Source organism: Bos grunniens, chromosome 24 (genome assembly GCF_055505025.1).
Source record: "Bos grunniens cultivar Pamir isolate PY7600 chromosome 24, Bosgru_T2T1.0, whole genome shotgun sequence".
In the NCBI taxonomy this organism is placed as follows: domain Eukaryota; kingdom Metazoa; phylum Chordata; class Mammalia; order Artiodactyla; family Bovidae; genus Bos; species Bos grunniens.
This window is the reverse complement of record NC_141188.1, coordinates 23,834,399-23,858,385: the sequence shown is the minus strand read 5'-3', so window position 1 is coordinate 23,858,385 and position 23,987 is coordinate 23,834,399. Positions and strand designations below refer to the sequence as shown.

The window sequence follows — 23,987 nt, the reverse complement described above, 5'->3', positions numbered from 1 at the left end:
TCACTCCGGTATTCTTGCCTAGGAAATCCCATGGACAGAGGAGACTGGCATACTCAGTTCATGGGGTTGAAAAAAGAGTCAGACATGACTTAGCACCTAAACAGCAACAGCCCCCACTTTACAGATGAGGAAAGTGAGGCTCTGAGTCAAGGCTTAAAGGGTATGCACTTGTAGAAGAATAGCCAGATTTGGACCTAGGTCTTTGGACTCCAAGTCAGGCGTTTATTTCAACTTCAAGTCCAGGAGCTTGATAGATGTTAGTTTTGTTTTTCAAATACAGTGTCAGAAGTGAGCAAAGAGATAAGAGACTAAAACTTGAAAGTTGTTGGTGGAAAAGCATATGTGGCATGTACAGTTCTCAGGAATGAAAACATAAGTGTATATTAGGCTGGCCAGAAAAGTTCGTTTGGGTTTTTCCATAAGATCTTATTGCAAAAACCAAACAAACTTTTTGGTCAACCCAATACTTCATTGAGAAAGACAACATATTTTTCAAACACCAAAGTGTAATGAAACGTGAACCTTAAACTTGATGAAGATGTAGAGAATCTAGAATTCTCACACTCCTGATGGGAGTGTAAAACAGTACAACTAGTTTAAGAAACGCTTTGGAAGTTTCATAATGAAACATACACCTCCCATACGAGCTAGTCACTTTCGTTTCTACATATTTACCAGAGAAATGGAAGTGTATGTCTATACAAAGTTTTGTACATGATTGTTCATAGCAGTTTTATTCATAATAACCAATAACTGGAACCACCCAAATGTCTACCAGCAGGGAAGTTGATAACCAACTTGTGGTATAGCTATTTAATAGGATACCATGCAGCAATAAAAAAGAAGAAACTATTGTCATGCAACAACATAGATAATTCTCAAGGTCGTTACACTAAAAGGATACAGACAAAAAAAGTACATATTGTATGATTCCAGCCATATAGTATTCTAGAAAATTGTGATAGAAAACAGATCTTTGGTTTCCCAGGATGAAGTGGTAGGAGGGATGAGAATCTGCATAAGGAGACCTCGGGGGGCGGGGGGCGGTGATACACGTGTCGGTTTCTCTTAACTGTGGTGATGGTTTCTGGGACCATCATAACAAGACTTCGGGGTGAACAGGGAAGACATAGAAATGGATTTCTTGACTATCCTAGCAAAAGTAACCATGAATTGAGTTACATGAGCTTGCTATCAGTGGCACCAAGAAACTATTCTTGACCTTTAAGTGATCTGTGTCTTAGTTCTACTGCTTCATTGAAGAGGTAACTTTTCCTTTTTCTCCTGCCTATCTTCCTGCCTACTTTAACTTTTCCTTTTTTCTTATTTCAAACCTTAGATGACTGAAAATATGTAAAGAAATGAAAATATTTTAAATGCTCAAATGCACTTTTGATAGCCTTTCAACACTGGAATATGTGTCGGTTTTCTCTTTTCTTTGTAAGGGGTCAGGATGTACAAGTGGGAAAGTGCTTTAAAGCCAGATAGCCTTGTTAATTTTAATCACAAGTACTATATACTTCAAAGTTGCTAAGAAACTGGATCTTAAAAGTTCTCGCCACAAAAAAAGAAATGATAATCATGGGACCCAGTGTGTTAGCTAACGGTATGGTGGCAATCATCTTGTGGTATAGTGAAGTGAAGTCGCTCAGTCGTATCCAACTCTTTGCAGCCCCATGGACTGTAGCCTACCAGGCTTCTCTGTCCATGGGATTTTCCAGGCAAGACACTGGAGTGGGTTTCCAATGTGTCAAATCAATATAAAAATTATCAAATCAGCACTTGAAACTTACCCAGTGTTATATAGCAATTCTATCTCAATGTTTTAAAAAGCCAGATAGGCCTGGATACAAATGCCAGGTGACTTCCCTTGGACGTTGGTGTTCGTCAGTTAACTTTCTTTATCCTCAGGTTCTTCACATTGTATTTCAAAGATCTATTATGAAGAATAACAGATTATTAAGAAGAATACTGTGATGTTCAGAAATAGTCCTCTCCTGTGATGTTCATGAAATTATTGGTTTGCTGTTATACGTTGCACATCAGCTCTTTGAGATCCTGCGCTATGTACCTTTCTCTGCTAGTGTCAACCCCCACAGCGGTGGAACACGTAGGGAAGCCTGCGAGGCACCTTGTCAAAACAGGACGAATGGCACGTGTGAAATAATGAATTGCCTTTCCATGCACTCTGGGCTGATACGTCCACTCTGCTTTCGTTGTCTGTAGTGCACCTGGTGGACATTTGGAACGTCATAGAAGCACTGAGAGAAAACGCTCTGAACAACGTGGACCCAAACATGGAGCTCAACGTGGCCCGACTGGAGGCTGTGCTCTCCACCATCTTTTACCAGCTCAACAAAAGGATGCCAACCACACACCAAATCCAGGTGGAGCAGTCCATCAGCCTCCTGTTAAACTTCCTGCTGGCAGCCTTTGATCCGTAAGCTCCCTCTGAAATGTCTGTGACTCTCTGCGTGTTCTGTCTCCCCTTCCTCTTATCCTTCTTGGTCTTTATTCCAAAGAATATTCTGGAGGAACCAACTGCTGCTTTTTTCTTGTTCAGATACTTATCTCAATAGAGTTTCTGTGTGTGTAACATAAATTTTAAATGCTTTGGAAAAGACTTAGAGCGTAAAATGGCACCACAGGAAACTGGGGACTCTTGTATTTTATGTGCTGACCTTTGTTTAATTCATCCTACGCTTCCTAGAAGCTACGGACACTTGGAAGCCACATGGTGGCAGGCCTGTGGAGCGATTTAATGAAGCATGTTGTGGAGGAGGTTTTTAACCCTCTCCTTTGCAAATCGTCTAAGACAGCACTTCTGAGGTGTCATAACAAGACCCCAGAGCAAACAGAGACGTTGAACAGGCTTCCTTCCTTGACTAGTCTAGTAAAAATAGCTGTGACTTGCATTAAACGGACTGGTCCATAATGTACCACGTAAAACAAAGTGATGCCATTTCACGCACCGCAACTGAAACCCAGCCTCATTATCTTAAACTTCCCCTCACAGACACAGAGAATTTCAGAGCTGTCTGAGATCTTAAAGGTCGTTCTTCCAAACTTCTCATTTTACCGGTGAAGGACCCAAAGCACAGAGAGATTGTCACTTGTCCAGTGGCAATCAGCAGGGCCACTGACTCTCAGCACAATAGTGGCAGAATGGGGACTTAGGGATTCAGCTTCGATTTCTTTTCCCAGGCACATGTGGCAGCCCTGGAAAATGTAAAACCTCCCCTGAATCCCATTATCAGATCAAAATTTCAAAAGGGCTTTTGCTGATGGCCCCTAGGCTAGATATAGGATCAACACCTCCAATTTCACTCTTTGTTTTGAATATTAAAAAGGAAAATCACTAGCTTGACCTTTCAGCAATCCCTTTTAAGACTCTCAGAAGATTTTGCTTATTCTCATTGCCAAGGCTTGGGAGTAGTTAAGCCCAGCACTGGAGATGTTCCAGCCAGGCTAATGTCATTATGCCACTCACAAAAGTCACCAGCTGTCACTCTGCAACCTAGCATGCTGATAGGATAGTTGGTGCTCAGGTTGACCAGTAGACATTATTGTCTCTGTGTTTATATTTTGAGAAATTCTCAAGTTGAAATAAGCAAGCAGTCCAGCCTGATAAATTCCATTTATCTTAGTCTGTGCAACCTTCAGAACTGATGTCCTGCTCTGGGCTCATCACTGTGGTAGTCAAGCGGCAGGGCTGGGAAAGGAAGCGGTGGTTCCATATGACAGGCAGCAGAGTGGAACCAAGCCGTGGAATTTCTGTAACAAGACCATGGCAGCTTTCAGACCTGTTGCTAAAACCTTCAGGAGGCTTATCTGTTATAAGTGTAACGGTGGAAAATGTAAACAGAAAGAAGTAATTTCCTGCTACCTCATGGGGTATTGCTAGAGGATTCATAAGGAATCAAAGCTAAAAAATAATTTGGGCCAACTCTGAAAATTCAGAAATGAGGCCAAATTAGCAATAAGGGTGGGGGATGTTGTGAAATAGATGGAGCTTAAACTAATAGATTTGTCACTTTTGTTTGGGAATATCAGGAAGAGCATTTCAAAAAGCCAAGCTGTAAATGTTCTCTAAATAGCTCTGATAATGTAGCTGAATCATTTGAAGATTGTTGGATGCTAAGCTAAGAAGGATTATACCAAGATAAAGAGTAGTTCACACCCGTGTTCAGAAGAAATATTTGGTTCCTAATCTTCTTACTGATGGGAAAGTCCCTGGTGTCTTCTTTCAGTAATCTCATTGTAGTAGATTTAGAAACACATCCATACAGAGAAATCTCACTGTAGAGATTCATACATGCATCCATCTAAAAGACAGACCCCAGTCTGCACACACTTCTGCATTCTCAGAGCCAATGAGTATAGGTCTACTAAAAAACAAGTTTTCCATCTGATGGATTTTGAAATTTTAGACACTGTGAGTGCATCTCATAAGGAAGTCCACTACCTGGAAATACAATTTACAAGTGAGTATAAGAATAGAAACAAGAGTAAAATGAAAGTTCTATTCCAGCTCTTCTGATAGTATACTTCTAGTTATCCAAATGAGATCCAGGATGGAAATCTGATGTCATTTCCTACCACCTGTCCCATAACTATATGCAAGTATTTATTTTTTATTGAACTATAGTTGATTTACGATATTGTATTCATTTCTGAGGAACAGCAAAGTGATTAAGCTATACATATACAGATATTTCTTTTTTATATTCTTTTAAATTATGGTTTATCATAGGATACTGAATATACTTCCCCATGCTAGGCAATAGGATGTTGTTGTTTATTCATTCCATATATAATAGCTTACATCTGCTAACCCCACCCTCCCACTCCATCCCTCCTCCAGCCCCTCCCCTTGGTAACCACAAGGGTAACAGACCCTTAGTCTGTTCTCTATGACCCTCAGTCCGTTACTGTTTCATAGATAGGATCGTTTGTGTCATATTTTAGATTCCACATATAAGTGATATCATATGGTATTTGTCTTTCTCTTTCTGACTTACTTTACTTGGTATGATAATCTTTAATTCTTGCATATTGCTCCAAATGGCATTATTTTACAGAACCCAAGTATTTAAGGGAGGCTTCTGTATCTTGGTAGGCATGAATGAGCCTGATAGTGGTAGATGAATGATGTGCTTCTGCTATTACAGAGTCACTGAAATGTTTAGGAGATTGTCCCCTCATTTGCTATATTTTAATTGCTCATATTAAAAGAAAAATGAGGAAAAATGTATAATAAGTTAGAGATGCCATGAGATTCTGGACTCTAAAGTGGTACTGTTTTAAAAAAAACCGAAGCAAATACAGAAATTTAATCCCATGAAGAATAAGAACTTGCATTCAAAGAAATATGGCTATTATTTTGCTTGTGCCTTAAAGTTCACCAGCCTCAGCCAGTTGAACTCTGCCAAGAAGTAATGACCTGAAAGGAGGATCAAGGCCCAGCTGACTCGGATGCACCCCTGGGAACCAGACTTACCTTCCCACAACCACGGTTCCCCAAATAACACTCTTCCATTCCTCTCCACCATCCTCCCCAACCACCCGGATCTCTGTTCTCACACAGGCATGCTTGCCATAGACTGTAATGAGCTCCCTGGTTTTGAGGTTTCTCTGCTCTTTGGCCAAGTCAGCCTCATGATGCAGTACATCACTGCATACATAGGGTGATTCATAGACCTCAGGAGTTGGCATTTGCCTCCAATGCCTGGACTTCCCAGGTGGCGCTTGTGGTAAAGAACCTGCCTGCCAGTGCAGGAGACATGAGACAGTGGTTTGATCCCTGGGTCAGGAAGATTCTGGAGGAGGACATGGCCACCCACTCCAGTATTCTTGCCTGGAGAATCCCCTGGACAGGGGGGCCTGCGGGGCTACAGTCTATGGTGTCACACAAAGAGTCAGGCACAACTGAAGTGACTTAGCATGGCATGGCATGGCCTAAAGATGCTTGCCATTCTGTCACTGAATAGGCAGTCACTTCAGTCTAGAAGGTTTTCGTTTTGACCACTTTCCTTCTAAAGATGGATGCTTGGAGGGACATCACCCAGTGGGCTATTACCTAACAACTTCCAAGCATACTGTTTCCATATCTGGAAACTTTCTTCTCTGAGTGTCTCTAGGGAAATGGAGAACTGTGCCTGAGAAGCATGGGAAAGGGATCTCAGAAAAGGAGAGCAGGGGCTTAGAGGGAAGAAGAATGTAAGGAAATAACCAGAGGCTTGAGCCCGTCTCTTCCTGTCTCTGCCCTTCTGTGCTCCTCCAGGAACCCACCTGCCTCCTTCCTTTATCTGCTGGCAGGAGCCTTCCCTGAGACTCTTTCTTTCATAATCCAATAACTCTAACTCGACAGCACTTTCCCTCTCACCTCTTGTCCATATCCCAGTGGGGGAAAAATCTCCTTGAAGTGTTCTAAAGCCTTCTACTGTTATTACTTTTTAGGCAAATACAGTATACTAACGTATATATATGGAATTTAGAAAGATGGTAACAATAACCCTGTGTACGAGACAGCAAAAGAGACACTGATGTATAGATCAGTCTTGTGGACTCTGTGGGAGAGGGACAGGGTGGGACGATTTGGGAGAATGGCATTGAAACATGTATAATATCATGTATGAAACGAGTTGCCAGTCCAGGTTCGATGCACGATACTGGATGCTTGGGGTTGGTGCACTGGGACGACCCAGAGGGATAGTATGGGGAGGGAGGAGGGAGGAGGGTTCAGGATGGGGAACACATGTATACCTGTGGCAGATTCATTTCGATATTTGGCAAAACTAATGCAATATTGTAAAGTTTAAAAATAAAATAAAATTTAAAAAAAATAAATAAAAAAATAAAGAAGCAAAAAAAAAAGAAAGAAAGTAACAAAAAGAAAAAAAAATACATGACGGAAAATTACAAAATGAAAATAATTGTCTTCTTTAAAAAGCAGTTTTATTGAGGTACCATGGTTACCTTGAAAATAATCCTTCAAAGTCAATCACGTGTGGCCTTTTGGAGAGGTGGGGTCATAGACGCTGATACACTGTGAAGCCCTTCACCTCTCGTGGTGGAGCTGCTCATCTTTTGCCAGGGCCCACTGCTCCTTTCATGTGATTCTGATGGTCTCTTAGAGAGGGGGCCTCTCCGCTTGTGTGACTGCCTCACACAAGCTACTTTTAAGTCTTTTTCTTTGTATGCACAGCATCTGAGCCAATATCCAGCTCACAGTGCATCAGTGAGTGAGTGAATGAATGAATGAAAATCAGAGGTTGACTTTTCTCAGCTCTTATCACACTAATTTCTTTTTATTCTTTTTCTGAGATTCAGTCAGTTCAGTTCAGTTCAGTCGCTCAATCATGTCCGACTCTTTGCGACCCCCATGTATCGCAGCACGCCAGGCCTCCCTGTCCATCACCAACTCCCGGAGTTCACTGAGACTCACGTCCATCGAGTCAGTGATGCCATCCAGCCATCTCATCCTCTGTCGTCCCCTTCTCCTCCTGCCCCCAATCCCTCCCAGAATCAGAGTCTTCTCCAATGAGTCAACCCTTTGCATGAGGTGGCCAAAGTACTGGAGTTTCAGCTTTAGCATCATTCCTTCCAAAGAAATCCCAGGACTGATCTCCTTCAGAATGGACTGGTTGGATCTCCTTGCAGTCCAAGGGACTCTCAAGAGTCTTCTCCAACACCACAGTTCAAAAGCATCAATTCTTCGGTGCTCAGCCTTCTTCACAGTCCAACTCTCACATCCATACATGACCACAGGAAAAACCATAGCCTTGACTAGACGAACCTTTGTTGGCAAAGTAATGTCTCTGCTTTTGAATATGCTATCTAGGTTGGTCATAACTTTCCTTCCAAGGAATAAGCGTCTTTTAATTTCATGGCTGCAGTCACCATCTGCAGTGATTTTGGAGCCCAGAAAAATAAAGTCTGACACTGTTTCCACTGTTTCCCCATCTATTTCCCATGAAGTGTTGGGGCCAGATACCATGATCTTCATTTTCTGAATGTTGAGCTTTAAGCCAACTTTTTCACTCTCCTCTTTCACTTTCATCAAGAGGCTTTTTAGTTCCTCTTCACTTTCTGCCATAAGGGTGGTGTCATCTGAATATCTGAGGTTATTGATATTTCTCCTGGCATGTTTCTTCCAGTTCAGCATTTCTCATGATGTACTCTGCATATAAGTTAAATAAACAGGGTGACAATATACAGCCTTGACAAACTCCTTTTCCGATTTGGAACCAGTCTGTTGTTCCATGTCCAGTTCTAACTGTTGCTTCCTGACCTGCATACAAATTTCTCAAGAAGCAGATCAGGTGGTCTGGTATTCCCATCTCTTGAAGAACTTTCCACAGTTTATTGTGATCCACACAGTCAAAGGCTTTGGCATAGTCAATAAAGCAGAAATAGATGTTTTTCTGAAACTCTCTTGCTTTTTCCATGATCCAGCGGATGTTGGCAATTTGATCTCTGGTTCCTCTGCCTTTTCTAAAACCAGCTTGAACATCAGGAAGTTCACGGTTCACATATTGCTAAAGCCTGGCTTGGAAAACCCTGAGCATTACTTTACTAGCGTGTGAGATAAGTGCAATTGTGCAGTAGTTTGAGCATTCTTTGGCATTGCCTTTCTTTGGGATTGGAATGAAAACTGAATTTTTCCAGTCCTGTGGCCACTGCTGAGTTTTCCAAATTTTCTGGCATATTGAGTGCAGCACTTTAACAGTCACAGCATCATCTTTCAGGATTTGAAATAGCTCAACTGGAATTCCATCACCTTCACTAGCTTTGTTCATAGTGATGCTTTCTAAGGCCCACTTGGTTTCACATTCCAGGATGTCTGGCTCTAGGTCAGTGATTACACCATCGTGATTATCTGGGTCGTGAAGATCTTTTTTGTACAGTTCTTCTGTGTATTCTTGCTATCTCTTCTTAATATCTTCTGCTTCCGTTAGGTCCATACCATTTCTGTCCTTTATCGAGCCCATCTTTGCATGAAATGTTCCCTTGGTATCTCTAATTTTCTTGAAGAGATCTCTAGTCTTTCCCTAAGCCCTCCTTAATCTCCAGTCTGTATAGTCAAGGCTATGGTTATTCCAGTAGTCATGTATGGATATGAGAATTGGACTATAAAAAAGGCTGAGTGCCAAAGAATTGATGCTTTGGAATGGTGGTGTTGGAAAAGACTCTTGAGAGTCCCTTGGACTGCAAGGAGATCAAACCAATCCATCCTAAAGGAAATCAGTCCTGAATATTCATTGGAAGGACTGATTCTGAAGCAGAAGCTCAATACCTTGGCCAGCTGATGAGAAGAGCCAACTTATTGGAAAAGATCTTGATGCTGGGAAAGATTGAAGGCAGGAGGAGAAGGAGATGACAGAGGACAAGATGACTGGCATCACTGACTCAATGAACATGGGTTTGAGCAAGCTCCGGGAGATGGTGAAGGACAGGGAAGCCTGGTGTGCTGCCATCCATGGGGTTGCAAAGAATCAGACACCACTGAGCAACTGAACTGACCTGAATCTCCAGTCTATTATTATTAAACTTGGTAGGTCTAAGTTTGCTCTGTTACCTAGACTCCTATCCTCTATTTTCAATTCCTGCTCCATCTAGAAGCACATGAGATGCCCACGGTTACTAACGTGGGGGATCCCGTTTTCACAAAAGACTTCAACATGCTTCTCTTTACCCCGTTCCCACTTTTCTGGGAAACACTAAGATCGACTTTCATCAGGGACTTAATCTCATTTCAATTCAGGAGACTACCTTCTTGGCACAGTTCCTCATAAAGTAGATTATGTGATGGGGGTCTTACTTTTAGCAAATATTTTTTGCACATATATTTAAAACTCCAAAGTTGGACAATGAGATGTATTCTAAGAAACAGTGATTTTCTTTTTTTTTCAATATAAATTTATTTATTTTAATTGGAGGTTAATTACTTTACAATATTGTATTGGTTTTCCATACATCAACATGAATCCACCACTAAACAGTGGTTTTCTTATTTGGGAGGTTGATTTTTAATGCCAATTCTCCAATGATAATAATAACAATATTATAATTGTAATAATAGCTAAGAGGTACTCAGCATTTACTGCATACCAGCAATCTTACTGGTTTGCTGCTGTATTATTATGATTTTCCAGGTTGAGTAAGTGATGAAGGTGAAAATAAAAAGATTAGATAATTTACTTCCTACTAGATGGGTTAAGTAGGGGAAAATCATTTTCTTTCAGGCATCAGTTTAAGTTCAGGTATATTCATGCTTTCCATTTTATCTTTTTATATGAGAATTAATGTGTTTTTTCCCCTAGACTTGCCCTGTTTATTACAGGATATTATTATTATGCTCACATTCCTAACCTTTCTAGTTTGCAGGATTTAGACAAGTTGACAGAGTGTATGTGAAAGAGATATTTGGACTTAACAAGTTTTACATTGTAGATTTAGAGTCAGTTCTACAATAGCCATCCATAACTCCATATTCATCGTGTAATAGTCTTTCATAGAGAATACAAAATTCTGGAATTTTCTTTTGACATTTTCTTTTGACATACCAAACCTTGCTGAGCCATTTGAACATCCTTTCACACTGCTGAGCCCCCAACACGATGGAGTGTACCATGGCATAATTTCAGATGTGTGAATATGAAATAATCCTGGAACTCTGCCAAAATCCTTCTGCCTTTTGAGTTTTAAAAATGATTCTGATGTTTAATTCAAGATGCACTACCAAATACACCAACAAAATGTGTTGTTCATGTGTGAGGCTCTATGGATGTGTGACAATGAAGGATAAAGAAAAGAGGCATACGAAACCAAATGTTCTCCTCTTGGCTTATGATTATGTATGTGGTGAGCACTCCACCTTTAAAATGTACTTGTCTTGGTGATTTTTTTCTTAGCACATCTTAAATCCAACGTATCCACATTCTCTACTCACTAAAATTTTGTTCTGATGAAAAGTACTTTGCTCCAATACTCCTACATGTTGCGAAAATGGAAGCTCTTTCCAAAGAATTTTCATAGTTGTAGATAAATTGAACATCCTTAATGTCACTCGTCTTTCTGTCGGACACACTTGGGTGAGTGGCAGGTAGGATTTCATGGGAGTGAGGGAGAGATGTCAAAATGTTTGGCCTCTTCTAGTCTCCATTATGGACAAACTTCCAGCATACTCGCCTGGCCCAGTGCTGTCAGGATTCTTTTCCTGAATGTTTTGCTAACATTACGGTGAGCCCAAAGTGATGCCAGGGCCAAATATGGGATTCTGTACATCCACATGTTAACTTCACTCTCCCCAAAACAAGAGTAATTATGTATATGACCCCTTCTAAATTCAACATATCACATGTCTACACGATCTAATATTAAGAGCTATAAAGTCAATCTTTGCAATTTTTCTCAAATACTTAGTATTGCTCAATATAATACTTAAGTGATAAATCATAATATTTCACTTGTGCATTTATTCATTTAACTGACTTGTATCAAGAACTCACTATGTTCTAGGTGCTATGATAAGCTGGAGATAATAGACGAGTAAGACATGGACCTTGCCCATAAAATGTGTTGTATTAAAATTAACTAGTTTTGACTCTTTATCCCCAGTAGATGATTAGAAAAAGGAGGGTAGGGGTCATGCCTTATTTGCCTTTATATGCCCAACCTCTGAGGCATTGCTAGTCAATATTTATTGAGTTAATAAATGCATGATCCACATGAACAAAATAATTTCCAGATAGAAAAACATGTTATGACAGAGCCATGCTGTGGAAGACAGAAGAAGAAGCAATTCTCTCTGTGAATTAAACCACCAAAATGTGTGAGGAACAGAAGCGTGAGAGCTGGACCTCTGCTTGTCATAAATGCTTGCCAAATGCTTTGGTAAAATATGTTGGTAAAAGAAAAGCTTCTGGTTTTAGTATTCTTAAATAAAGAAATAATTCCTTGAGCCTGTTCAGAAAACAGTCAGTCAGAATTCAATCTCTTTTAGGGACTTGATATTTGTCATCAGTTCAGTTGCTCAGTCGTGTCCGACTCTTTGCAACCCCATGGACTGCAGCACGCCAGGCTTCCCTGTCCGTCACCAACTCCCAGAGCTTGCTCAAACTCATGTCCATAGTGATGCCATCCAACCATCTCATTCTCTGTTGTCCCTTTCTCCTCCTGCCTTCACTATTTCCCAGCATTAGTCTCTTTTCCAATGAGTTGGCTCTTCGCATCAGGTGGCCAAAATATTGGAGCTTCAGCTTCAGCATCTATCCTTATTTCCTTTAGGATTGACTGGTTTGAACTCCTTGCAGTCCAAGGAACTCTCAAGAGTCTTCTCCAACACCACGGTTCAAAAGCATCAATTCTATGGCACTCAGCTTTCTTTATGGTCCAACTCTCACATTCATACATGACTACTGGAAAAACCATAGCTTTGACTAGATGGGCCTTTGTTGACAAAGTAATGTGTCTGCTTTTTAATATGCTGTCTAGGTTTGTCGTATTTTTTCTTCCAAGAATCAAGTGTTTTTTAATTTCATGGCTGCAGTCACCATCTGCAGTGATTTTGGAGCCCAAGAAAATAAAATCTCTCACTGTTTTCATTGTTTCCCCATCTATTTGCCATGAAGTGATGGCATGCCATGAAGTGGGATCAGATACCATGATCTTGTTTTTTGAATGTTGAGTTTTAAGCCAGCTTTTTCACTCTCCTCTTTCACTTTCATCAGGAGGTTCTTTAGTTCCTCTTTGCTTTCTGCCATAAGGGTGGTGTCGTCTGCATATCTGAGGTATTGATATTTCTCCCAGCAGTCTTGATTCCGTATTGTGATTCATCCAGCCCAGCATTTTGCATGATGTACTCTGCATATAAGTTAAAGAAGCAGGGTGACAATATACGGCCTTGATGTACTCCTTTTCCAATTTGGAAGCAGTCCATTGTTCCATGTCCAGTTCTAACTGTTGCTTCTTGACCTGCATACAGATTTCTCTGGAGGCCGCTCAGGTGGTCTGGTATTCCTGTCTCTTTAAGAATTTTCCACAGTTTGTTGTGATCCACACAGTCAAAGGCTTTAGTATAGTCAATGAAGCAGAAGTAGATGTTTTTCTGGAACTGTCTTGCTTTTTCTATGATCCGGTGGATGTTGGCAATTTGATCTCTCTGGTTCCTCAGCCTTTTCTAAATCCAACTTGAACACCTGGAAGTTGTTGGTTCGCATACTGTTGAAGCCTGTTCTCAGTTCACATACTGTTGATACTTGTCATGGGGTCCTGTAATTTCAAACAGGAAACTCTCTCGGGAACTAGGAGAAATGTTTTATTCTGGTCTGTTGACCTGAAACAGACTACCAGTTATATCTCTGAAAGAAAAAAAAAAAAAAGATTTATTTGGGATCCGCAAGGAATTGCTATTTGAGGTCTGCAACCCTGGAGAGTTCCCACAGGTCTAGGAAAGAATACTTTTATAAAGGGCAGGAAGGGAGGCAGAGTGCATGGCTTTTCATTGACTGGGTCCTTGCCAGGAAGGAGTCCTCCTCCTGTTGGCCTCTTATCATCACAGGGTATAAGAGCTCCCCCTGCTGATCCTGATCTCTATGTAATTGAGGTTTCTGTTTTTAAAATTTTTACAGTTCCAACTTCAACCTACTACCCCAGACCTATCAGTGTTTATTTGTTTTTTTTTTCTTCTGGTCAAAAGTCGATTTTCCTTCCCAGACAACTTTTTCCTAAGAGTAATATCTCTAGGTTAAAAGAAGTCAGTTTATCTGTTTGTATTGTTGTTGCTCAGTTATCAGTCGTGTCCTACTATTTGTGACCCCAAGGACTGCAGCACAGCCTGGCTTCCCCGTCCTTCACCATCTCCCAGAGTTTGCTCAAACTCATGTCCATCAAGTCAGTGATACCATCCAACCATCTCATCCTCTGTCATCCCCTTCTCCTCCTGCCTTCAATCTTTCCCAGCATCAGGGTCTTTTCCGATGAGTCAGTTCTTCGCATCAGGTGGCCAGACTATTGGAGTTTCAGCCTCAGCATCAGTCCTTCCAATAAATATTCAGGGTCTGTTTGTATAGTCATAGGAAAAACCCTTAGGTAAAGCACTTATTCATTTTCTATGTTTGATGAGTCAAACTGTGAAGTAATGCGTGTCTTTAAGACAGACACTCTACCAACCTCCACATATATATGTTAACCAAAGGGTAAGCACTTTCCTTTTTCCATTTTCAATCAGGCTTCCCTTGGGAAAATTTGAAACTTTTCAGACTGAGCAAAATATAAAAGGAAATAAACAATTTAAAGAAACATTGATTGCTGAGGTAATTTTAGTTTCTACCTATGATAATTTGCTGTTTCCCCTACATATCCTTTTAGGTGTTAATTATATACAATATAACAATTTAATTGGGTATGGTTTTTTTCTATATAATTGGTTATCTTCTGATGTCAAGCTAGAATAGGAAAGTAAAATTTGAAGAAGCAAAAGCTTCAGGGTAATTGGCTAGAATCTATTTCATGATTCCCAAAAACAAATAATGGAGGGTAGGGGGAAATGAGTAAAATATGTATATGCATTGTGTTCTCACTCTCTATTGAAAGAGAAAACAGAAGTCAATGTTTGTTTTACTTAAAGAATTATAGGCTGGTAGTAAACTTATTTTTAAAGCTTTTACTATAACTTTTACACTAGCAACTTTCATCCACAAAGAAAAGCTTATGTGATCATGTCACTCAACATGGATTCTAAGGCCCAGTCCAGCCCTAAAAATCAGCAATTCTAATGGCTACACTGTATGCTGTATCCATTATACACTGTGCATAGTACATATACTCTCAAGCACATTTGGCTCTGTTGCCTCTCTATTATTTTTAATTTATTTTTTATTGAAGTATATAGTTGATTTACAATGTTGTATTCATTTCTGGTATATAGCAAAGTGATTCAGTTATATACATATATATCTATATTTCTTTTTCATATTCTTTTCCATGTGGCTTATTACAAGATATTGCATACAATTCCCTGCTATACAGTAGGGCCTTGTTGTTAATCTCTCTTATATATAGCAGTGTGTACCTGCCATTCCCAAATTCCCAATGTATTCCTCCCCCACCTCCTTTCCCCTTTGGTAAACATAACTTTGTTTTCTGTGTCTGTGAGTCTGTTTCTGTCTTGTAAATAAGTTCATTGATATCAATTTTTAGATTCCACATAGAAGTGACATCATTGGTATTTGTCTTTCTCTTTCTGATTTATTTCACTTAGTATGATAAGCTCTAGATCCATCCATGCTCCTGCAAATAGCATTCCTTCATTCTTTTTTATGGCTGAGCAGTATTCCACTGTATATACGCACCACATCTTCTATATCCATTCACCTGTTGATAGACATTTAGCTTGTTTCTATGTTTTTGCTACTCTAAATGGCACTGCTGTGAACACTTGGGTGCATGTATCTTTCCAAATTAGAGTGTTTCCAGATACATGCCCAGGAGAGGGAATGCTGGATCACGTGTTGTCAGCTCCCTCTTTCTTGAGGTGCCAGTCTGAACTACACATTAAACTGAAGTTACGCTCCTGGCATAGCTTTCCATAAAAGCAAGGCAAGATTTTCAACTTTTTCTAGTGCTCCTCTCTGTGCTGCCCGCTGCAGCATTAGGAACAATCTACATTTTTCATCCTCAGCACACACAGGCAGATCTGCTTCCTGAGTTGCAGCCAACAACCAACATTCCATGTGCGCCATTTCACCACTTTACTCTGGATGCATGTGTGTGCAGAACTCACTTTGGAACAATACATTGCTTTCCTGCTCATTTGCCCAAGACTCCTGGGAGTTGCACATTATTCATCCTCGAGAGCTTGACTTTTCACTTCTTAGATACCCAAGGGCTGTCACTGACTGTTCATGAGTCAAACTGCCCCAACTAGGGAGGATTTCTAATGAGAACAGCTCTTACATTCTCCATTTGGGATGTACCAACTTCTCCCTCAGAGAAGGCAATGGCACCCCACTCCAGTACTCCTGCCTGGAAAATCCCATGGATGGAGGCCCTTGTGGGCTGCAGTCCATGGGGTCACGAAGAGTCGGACACGACTGAGCGACTTCACTTCCACTTTTCACTTTCATGCACTGGAGAAGGAAATGGCATCCCATTCCAGTGTTCTTGCCTGGAGAATCCCAGGAACGGGGGAGCCTAGTGGGCTGCCGGCTATGGGGTCGCACAGAGTCGGACACAACTGAAGCGACTTAGCAGCAACTTCTCCCTACTTTTTGATCCCTGCATCAATGCTAAGTCTTTTTTCACAACAAAATAAAGACCCTGATCCTAAGGTGACTTTGTTCAAGTGATAGTGTTTGGTGTGGAATCTTGTCAAAGGCCTTTAGAAAATCTTTCTCTTTGCATCCCTTTTCTTCATCCTGTTATATCTACTGAAAATGTTCTTTAAAACTATCCCTTTGTGTTTAACTGTTGGTGCCTCTCCATAGCCAAGTCCATCACCTCCATTCACTAAACTCCTTAGAGGTTGATCTAATGACTGGGCTAAGCAAGGTCTGAACACATCTGGTACTGGCATGCTTCCCACAGTCTACATTTATGCCTACCCCCTGAATCCTTCTTTGTAACAGGGGTCACATTTGCAATCTGGCATACTAGCTTACATACCAATAAATCCCAGTGGCCTAATTTCACCCTCGAGTTCCTGCAAAACTCTCATTGAGTCGCCCTCCGCTTGGTGATTGATCCAGATTTATTATGTCAATTTGGCAAAATAGCGCTGATACAGCTACCATCGGCTATAATAGCATTCATCTTGCATTTTCAGGGACAATACAAGACTGGTATTTCCCTAGGATCTTATTCATTAAAAGCTACGGTTTAAGAATTCACCTGTGAGGTACCATCACTTCATACTCTGGAGAGCTCTCTGTTCCAGCATCATCTGTGGTCTATCCTCTTTCTTGAATAAAATTGTTCTCTCTGATTTGAAAGAAACTTGTACTTGCTCTTGAAGTCTTGTATGGCAAAACCAATACAATATTGTAAAGTAATTAGCCTCCAATTAAAATAAATAAATTTATATTTAAAAAATAATAAAATAAAAAAGTAATACCCCTCAATCTCTCTGCGTTTTGAAGACCACTTTATCACTCTATTACATCTGTTCTTTACACTTTGCAGATCTCAGTTATTACTTGAACTATATTTCAGCTTAGGAAAGGAAGCTAATTACTTCTTAAAATAAAATTGTTGATACTTCCAGGTATCCATGCAATTGGGAATGCAGGGGACATGGAATAATTTTGAATGAGGTGGTTTTTACAAAATCATTGCGTTTTTATTACAGCTACCAGCTCTAAAATTAGTGAACAACTTAATGAGTGGCCGATCAAAATTCTAGGACAGTTATTATCATGATTAATAGTCATTAATTAATATAAGACATTTATGGCACCCCACTCCAGTACTCTTGCCTGGAAAATCCCATGGATGGAGGCACCTGGTGGGCTGCAGTCTATGGGGTTGCTAAGAGTCGGACACGACTGAGCGAATTCACTTTCACTTTTCACTTTCAGGCACTGGAGAAGGAAATGGCAACCCACTCTAGTGTTCTTACCTGGAGAATCCCAGGGACGGTGGAGCCTGGAGGGCTGCCGTCTATGGGATTGCACAGAGTCGGACACGACTGAAGCGACTTAGCAGCAGCAGCAACATAGTGTGAGACAAAGTTTGAGGCACTGGGAATTCAGCTAATTGAGGGAACATGATTTATGCCCCCAAGCATCCCACACTGTGGAGTCGAATCAAACGTGGACTTGTCAATAAATAAATCAAGGTCACTCAGTGATAGGTGAGTGACAGGTGCCCAATAATAAATAGGTAACCTGCTCTGACACTGTGAAAGAAAGTCCATCCCTGTGTCTCTCCACTAGGCTCATCCTGACCTGTGTCCTTTACAATAAAACCGTAAGTTCTAAGTAAGTTCAGTCACTCAGTCGTGTCCGACTCTTTGTGACCCCATGAATTGCAGCACGCCAGGCCTCCCTGTCCATCACCAACTCCCGGAGTTCACTCAAACTCACATCCATCGAGTCAGTGATGCCATCCAGCCATCTCATACTCTATCATCCCCTTCTCCTCCTGCCTCCAATCCCTCCCAGCATCAGAGTCTTTTCCAATGAGTCAACTCTGCACATGAGGTGGCCAAAGTACTGGAGTTTCAGCATTAGCATCATTCCTTCCAAAGAAATCCCAGGGCTGATCTCCTTTAGAATGGACTTATTGGATCTCCTTGCAGTCCAAGGGACTCTCAAGAGTCTTCTCCAACACCACAGTTCAAAAGCATCAATTCTTCGGTGCTCAGCCTTCTTCACAGTCCAACTCTCACATCCATACATGACCACAGGAAAAACCATAGCCTTGACTAGACGAACCTTTGTTGGCAAAGTAATGTCTCTGCTTTTGAATATGCTATCTAGGTTGGTCATAACTTTCCTTCCAAGGAGTAAGCGTCTTTTAATTTCATGGCTGTAGTCACCATCTGCAGTGATTTTGGAGCCCCAAAAAATAAAGTCTGACACTGTTTCCACTGTTTCCCCATCTATTTCCCATGAAGTGATGGGACCAGATGCCATGATCTTCGTTTTCTGAATGTTGAGCTTTAAGCCAACTTTTTCACTCTCCTCTTTCACTTTCATCAAGAGGCTTTTTAGTTCCTCTTCACTTTCTGCCATAAGGGTAGTGTCATCTGAATATCTGAGGTTATTGATATTTCTCCAGGCAATCTTGATTCCAGCTTGTGCTTCTTCCAGCCCAGCGTTTCTCATGATGTACTCTGCATATAAGTTAAATAAGCAGGGTGACAGGATACAGCCTTGATGTACTCCTTTTCCGATTTGGAACCAGTCTGTTGTTCCATGTCCAGTTCTAACTGTTCCTTCCTGATCTGCATACAGGTTTCCCTAGAGGCAGGTCAGGAGGTCTGGTATTCCCATCTCTTTCAGAATTTTCCACAGTTTATTGTGATCCACACAAAGGCTTTGGCATAGTCAATAAAGCAGAAATAGATGTTTTTCTGGAACTCTGTTGCTTTTTCCATGATCCAGTGGATGTTGGCAATTTGATCTCTGGTTCCTCTGTCTTTTCTAAAACCGCTTGAACATCTGCAAGTTCACGGTTCACGTATTGCTAAAGCCTGGCTTGGAGAATTTTGAGCATTACTTTACTAGCGTGTGAGATGAGTACAATTGTGCAGTAGTTTGAGCATTCTTTGGCATTGCCTTTCTTTGGGATTGGAATGAAAACTGACCTTTTCCAGTCCTGTGGCCACTGCTGAGTTTTCCAAATTTGCTGTCATGTTGAGTGCAGCACTTTCACAGCATCATCTTTCAGGATTTGGAATAGCTCAACTGGAATTCCATCACCTCCACTAGCTTTGTTCGTAGTGATGCTTTCTAAGGCCCACTTGACCTCACATTCCAGGATGTCTGGCTCTAGGTGAGTGATCATACCATCGTGATTATCTTGGTCGCAAAGATCTTTTTTGTACAGTTCTTCTGTGTATTCTTGCCACCTCTTCTTAGTATCTTCTGCTTCTGTTAGGTCCCTACCATTTCTGTCCTTTATCGAGCCCATCTTTGCATGAAATGTTCCCTTGGTATCTCTAATTTTCTTGAAGAGATCTCTAGTTTTTCCCATTCTGTTGTTTTCCTCTATTTCTTTGCATTGATCGCTGAGGAAGGCTTTCTTATCTCTCCTTGCTATTCTTTGGAACTCTGCATTCAGATGCTCATATCTTTCCTTTTCTCCTTTGCTTTTCACTTCTCTTCTTTTCACTGCTATTTGTAAGGCCTCCCCAGACAGCCATTTTGCTTTTTTGCATTTATTTTCGATTGCAATGGTCTTGATCCCTGTCTCCTGTACAATGTCACAAATCTCAGTCCATAGTTCATCAGGCACTCTATCAGATCTAGTCCCTTAAATCTATTTCTCACTTTCACTGTATAACCATAAGGGATTTGATTTAGGTCATACCTGAATGTTCTAGTGGTTTTCCCTACTTTCTTCAGTTTAAGTCTGAATTTGGGAATAAGGAGTTCATGATCTGAGCCACAGTCAGCTCCCGGTCTTGTTTTTGTTGACTGTATAGAGCTTCTCCATCTTTGGCTGCAAAGAATATAATCAATCTGATTTCGGTGTTGACCATCTGGTGATGTCCGTTTGTAGAGTCTTCTCTTGTGTTGTTGGAAAGGGTGTTTGCTATGACCAGTGTGTTCTCTTGGCAAAACTCTATTAGTCTTTGCCCTGCTTCATTCTGTACTCCAAGGCCAAATTTGCCTGTTACTCCAGGTGTTTCTTGACTTCCTACTTTTGCATTCCAGTCCCCTATAATGAAAAGGACATCTTTTTTGGGTGTTAGTTCTAAAAGGTCTTGTAGGTCTTCATAGAACCATTCAACTTCAGCTTCTTCAGCGTTACTGGTTGGGGCATAGGCTTGGATTACTGTGATATCGAATGGTTTGCCTTGGAAACGAACAGAGATCATTCTTTCATTTTTGAGATTGCATCCAAGTACTGCATTTTGGACTCTTTTGTTGACCATGATGGCTACTCCATTTCTTCTAAGGGATTCCTGCCCATAGTAGTAGATATAATGGTCATCTGAGTTAAATTCACCCATTCCAATCCTTTTTAGTTTGCTGATTCCTAGAATGTTGACATTCACTCTTGCCATCTCCTGTTTGACCACTTCCAATTTGCCTTGATTCATGGACCTAACGTTGTAGGTTCCTATGCAATATTGCTCTTTACAGCATCTGACCTTACTTCTATCACCAGTCACATCCACAGCTGGGTATTGTTTTTGCTTTGGCTCCATCCCTTCATTCTTTCTGGAGTTATTTCTCCACTGATCTCCAGTAGCATATTGGGCACCTACTGACCTGGGGAGTTCCTCTTTCAGTATCCTATCACTTTGCCTTTTCATACTGTTCATGGGGTTCTCAAGGCAAGAATACCGAAGTGGTTTGCCATTCCCTTCTCCAGTGGACCACATTCTGTCAGACCTCTCCACCATGACCCTCCCATCTTGGGTGGCCCCACAGGGCATGGCTTAGTTTCATTGAGTTAGACAAGGCTGTGGTCCTAGTGTGGTTAGATTGGCTAGTTTTCTGTGATTATGGTTTCAGTGTGTCTGTCCTCTGATGCCCTCTTGCAACACCTACCATCTTACTTGGGTTTCTCTTACCTTGGACGTGGGGTATCTCTTCATGGTTGCTCCAGCAAAGGGCAGCCGCTGCTCCTTAACTTGGACAAAGGGTATCTCCTCACCTTGGACAAGGGGTATCTCCTCACCTTGGATGAGGGGTATCTCCTCATCACCGCCCTTCCTGACCTTGAACATGGAATAGCTCCTCTCGGCCCTCCTGCGCCCATGCAGCCACCGCTCCTTGGACATGGGGTTGCTCCTCAATAAAACTGTAATGGCAAAAAAAATAAAAAAGTGAAGGGGAGAGCAATAGCTTCCACCTCCAGGGGAAGAACTGTTTTTAGAGCAGAGGGAACAGTGATATTGAGCTGAAACTTCATGAATGTGCGGGAGAGTCCTGGGCAGACCCTGGTGGGAAGAGCAGGAGCATTAAACAGGGACCGTGGTGTGGAATGAAAAGGAATGGTAGCAGATGAGACTGGAGAAAACAGACAAGGCTAGAACTATCTTCTGTGGGCAAATGAAGGCAGTTCAGTTCAGTTCAGTTCAATCGCTCAATCGTGTCCTACTCTTCGCGACCCCATGAATCACAGCACACCAGGCCTCCCTGTCCATCACCAACTCCCGGAGTTCACTCAGACTCACATCCATCGAGTCAGTGATGCCATCCAGCCATCTCATCCTCTGTCGTCCCCTTCTCCTCCTGCCCCCAATCCCTCCCAGCATCAGAGTCTTTTCCAATAAGTCAACCCTTCGCATGAGGTGGCCAAAGTACTGGAGTTTCAGCTTCAGCATCATTCCTTCCAAAGAAATCCCAGGGCTGATCTCCTTCAGAATGGACTGGTTGGATCTCCTTGCAGTCCAAGGGACTCTCAAGAGTCTTCTCCAACACCACAGTTCAAAAGCATCAATTCTTCGGTGCTCAGCCTTCTTCACAGTCCAACTCTCACCTCCATACATGACCACAGGAAACGTGGTTTTAAATAATGAAATACTGTGGGTCCCTTGCTTTTGCGGGGGTTTGGTTCTAGGACCCCCTACTGACACCAAAATCTGGGGTTTCTCAAGTCTCTTACAGACATCTTCTGTATCCACCATGGATGGTTAAATCCATGGATGTAGAACCTCAAATAGAAGGCTCTGACTGTAATATGGTCAGATCTGTCATATGAATGTGCAAGCAGAGAGATAAGTGAAGAAGTTATTACAGTGTTAACGGAAGAGCTGATGGAAGCAATGGCAGTCAGGAGGGAAAGAAGAAAGTGGGTTTAATATACAGTGAAGTGGGTATATCTGAGTCCCTCAAACATTTATTTGAATGATACTGAATTAAGGAAGAGCAAAAAGTCAAGAGTGACCTTTTCCCCAGAATTCATTTCTAGGTAATTACGTACATGGTGATGCTGACAACCAAAAGAGAGGCTGTAGGAGGAAGCACAAGTTAACAGTTAAGTTGGTTGGAGTATTATGGGAAGGTTCTGAAAAGATGGTGAGTTCTACTTTGAATGGAGGGGCATCAAGTGAAGATTTCCAATATGTAATTATGTAAGTCTGGTGCTTAGACTTAGAAATATAAATGGGAGAGTCACTAGCATAGGATTGGGTCAATTTTGCATTCTGGCTAGCTGTTGTTTCAGGTACTACGCTAAGAATGACGGCAAGAAAGATGAATAACAAATGATCCCTTTCTGGAGCCTAGCAAAGAACAAGGACACAATCATTTATTATGTCTTATTCTTCTAATGTGTCAGATATGTGAGTCTTATTCATATAAATTATTTATTCTATATACTAAACCCTTGTCAATACAGACTCTACTTGATTAGTTTAACTAAATCTTTTGATCATTCTTAACACTAGCAACTACCAGAGAAATGAATTACTAACACAATACACTTTTTGGTTCCAAGGCTTTAAGAATAAACAGTTTATTCCAGCTGGAAAAAAATCATTTAGCTGAAATTTTCTACTTCTTACCCTATGTCCTTTATATCACATTTTGTGAAGGAGAAGTTAGTTTCACTTCTTGAACCAAAGAAGGTTTGGCAGCTCTGATGTCATTTAGGTAGGAAACCTATTCAAAAGAGCTCTTGCTTATGCCCCTTTAGAGTACTAACTCCCTTTGAAAAGTAAATGTATCACATGAAGACAGTTGGCTTGTGGGTAAAAATGATGGTCGAAAAAAGAGTGTTGATGAAAAAGTCTCCATATTTACCCTAACAAAATTCAGGAATTATCTGACACCCCCCCAAAAAAACAGATTTTTCTGAACCCTTGTTTAACTAAATTGTAGAGATGGTGACAACATTTTGTGTAAAATTATTTTATGATTTTTCCCCAAAGTGAAAAGAATGCTCTGTAATTTTCATTCACAGTAAAACAGCACATCACCCTTTGGCTACCAGTCCATCCTTTGAGCAAGTGCTATAGACAAAGAATAACTTAAAGATTCTGCTATCTCTTGAATACCAAAGAGACAGTTTTTCAGAAATGTGTGTTGAATTGTATTCATAACATTTTTTAAAGTGGATATGTTCACATAATGCACACAACTCCAACGTCCTATGATTTCTACACAACAGAAAATGTCAAACCAAGTTATTGGAAGTTCTTCAAATGACATCTCTCTCTCTATTTTTTTCTGTTATCATTAAACAGGGAAGGCCATGGTAAAATTTCAGTATTTGCTGTCAAAATGGCTTTAGCCACGTTGTGTGGAGGGAAGATCATGGACAAATTAAGATGTAAGTTATTCTCTGCATCTCTCTTTGCTCAC

The 23,987-nt window shown here is 41.0% G+C and overlaps 1 protein-coding gene across 50 annotated transcripts in view; it reads left to right on the top strand.

Annotated features, from left to right (window-relative positions):
• Nucleotides 1-23,987, top strand: part of DTNA (dystrobrevin alpha) — a 456,419-nt gene that overhangs the window by 332,951 nt on the left and 99,481 nt on the right. For all 50 annotated transcript variants that reach the window (XM_086372816.1, XM_086372803.1, XM_086372794.1 and 47 more), the window contains 2 exons: nt 2,227-2,440; nt 23,870-23,955. In XM_086372816.1, the coding sequence (XP_086228942.1) occupies nt 2,227-2,440; nt 23,870-23,955 (300 nt within the window). The remainder of the gene's footprint in view (nt 1-2,226; nt 2,441-23,869; nt 23,956-23,987) is intronic.